At 51.9% G+C, this 1523-nt stretch overlaps 1 protein-coding gene across 1 annotated transcript in view; it reads right to left on the bottom strand.

The window, feature by feature from the left end:
• Positions 1-1117: 1117 nt before the first annotated feature.
• frmd3 (FERM domain containing 3) overlaps positions 1118-1523 on the bottom strand; it is a gene marked incomplete at both ends in the record, with an annotated part of 36981 nt that continues 36575 nt past the window's right edge. Inside the window, 2 exon segments of the mRNA XM_083673140.1 lie at positions 1118-1351; positions 1353-1523. The exon segment at positions 1353-1523 is cut by the window's right edge and continues 362 nt beyond it. Coding sequence (XP_083529266.1) covers positions 1118-1351; positions 1353-1523 — 405 coding nt within the window.

Raw genomic sequence — 1523 nt, 5'->3', positions numbered from 1 at the left:
ACTGTATTTCTATGAACACAGCAGGTGTACGCCCCTCCATCTCAGACCATCACTGACCTTCGGTCCTCCCCAGACGTTACCTAAACTGTACTGTGTAACCTTTAACCTCTCATCACAACACAACAACAGGAAATGTAGTTATTTACTCACTATTCTGGTACAATGAGTCTTAACTCCAGACTATACTATGTCACATCCTGTAGGCCTGTGATACGTCAGTTAAAACTCTCGTAATCCACACTTAATCCACACTTAATCCACACGTCAACAGACAGCCTGAAGCCTCCGCGAGGCTAACATTTACTGTAGTTCAACAACACAAACAGGTTCAAATACACAGAGAAAGGTTAAAGGTCATAGGTTAACCGCCTGACTGTGCAGCAGCCTTGTGACATCAGATAATCAGTGACAATTCATCTGGGTTGTAAAAGATTGTGCTATACCTCTGTATTAAAACCCATGGTGCTACCGCTCAGCGCCGCGGTAGGCTTGAAAAATAGCAAACTTTGACCCCCGAGCCCATAGCTTCAATAAACTTGTTATTTTTTTAAAATAAGTTAAAGTAGATATCCTCTGGCTGAAAAATTCCTGAAATACTTGCATCACATAAAAATGTACAAAACATTAAAAACAACTTTTAAGTTTTATTTAGCGTCAATAATCCTCTTTTTGTTTTTGTAAATATACATTGTATCTATAGGCTGTGGCTGTTGCCCCGGGATACGAGGGCTGCTCTCTGATCTCGCTGTCCCGCCCACTCCGTCATGACTGACAGGGTCTGAGGCCAATCACAACGCTTTTATCTACAGAGCCAATCAGGTTGGTTTCAGCTGTCAGATGTCCTCATACTGTACCTGCCAGAGAATCAGTGTCCAATCACAACCAACACCCACGATGATGTCAGCATCAGGAGTGAGCGGACGGACACGCCCCTCAGACAAAGAACAACCCTCCTCTTCCTCCCTTCCTCCGCTTTCCTCTGTTCATTTTCTCTCTCTCTCTCTCTCTCCCCCACCCCACCGCCTCAGCCCCCCCCCAGACCTTCCATGGCCATGCTGAGCTTTCTCCTTTTTCCTCTGTTCATTTTCTCTCTCTCCCCCCCCCCCCCAGTCCCCCCTCAGTCCCCCCCCAGCCCTTCCAGGGCCCCGCTGATCTTACAGAGCACCCAGCGACGGAGGGGGCAGTAGTACTCGTAGTGGAACTGCTCGAACTCGGGCGTCTGCCGAATCTCCCGCAGGAACGACACATCCAGCTCCGACTCCAGCAGCAGCAGTAGCGTCGGCACGGCGACCAGCAGCACGCCCGTCACCACGGCGACCAGCCGGGCGGCACTCAGCACACATGCGTTCACACCGCTCATTGCCTGTCAGGAGGCGGAGCCCACCGCCAAGCACGCCACACCCGGCCCGGCGCACTTGCTCGTAGGCCCGGTCCCGCTGCCTCTCGGCCTCCAGCTGGGCCTGAATGTCGGGGTCCGCGTGGAGCTCTCGTAGCAGGCGGGCGGGGCTCTGGATGGGGCTCTG

This window comes from Argentina silus, assembly GCF_951799395.1.
Source record: "Argentina silus genome assembly, chromosome: 7".
Taxonomy (NCBI): Eukaryota; Metazoa; Chordata; class Actinopteri; order Argentiniformes; family Argentinidae; genus Argentina; species Argentina silus.
Note: the sequence above shows the minus strand (reverse complement) of the source record. Positions and strands in the feature narration are given on the sequence as shown.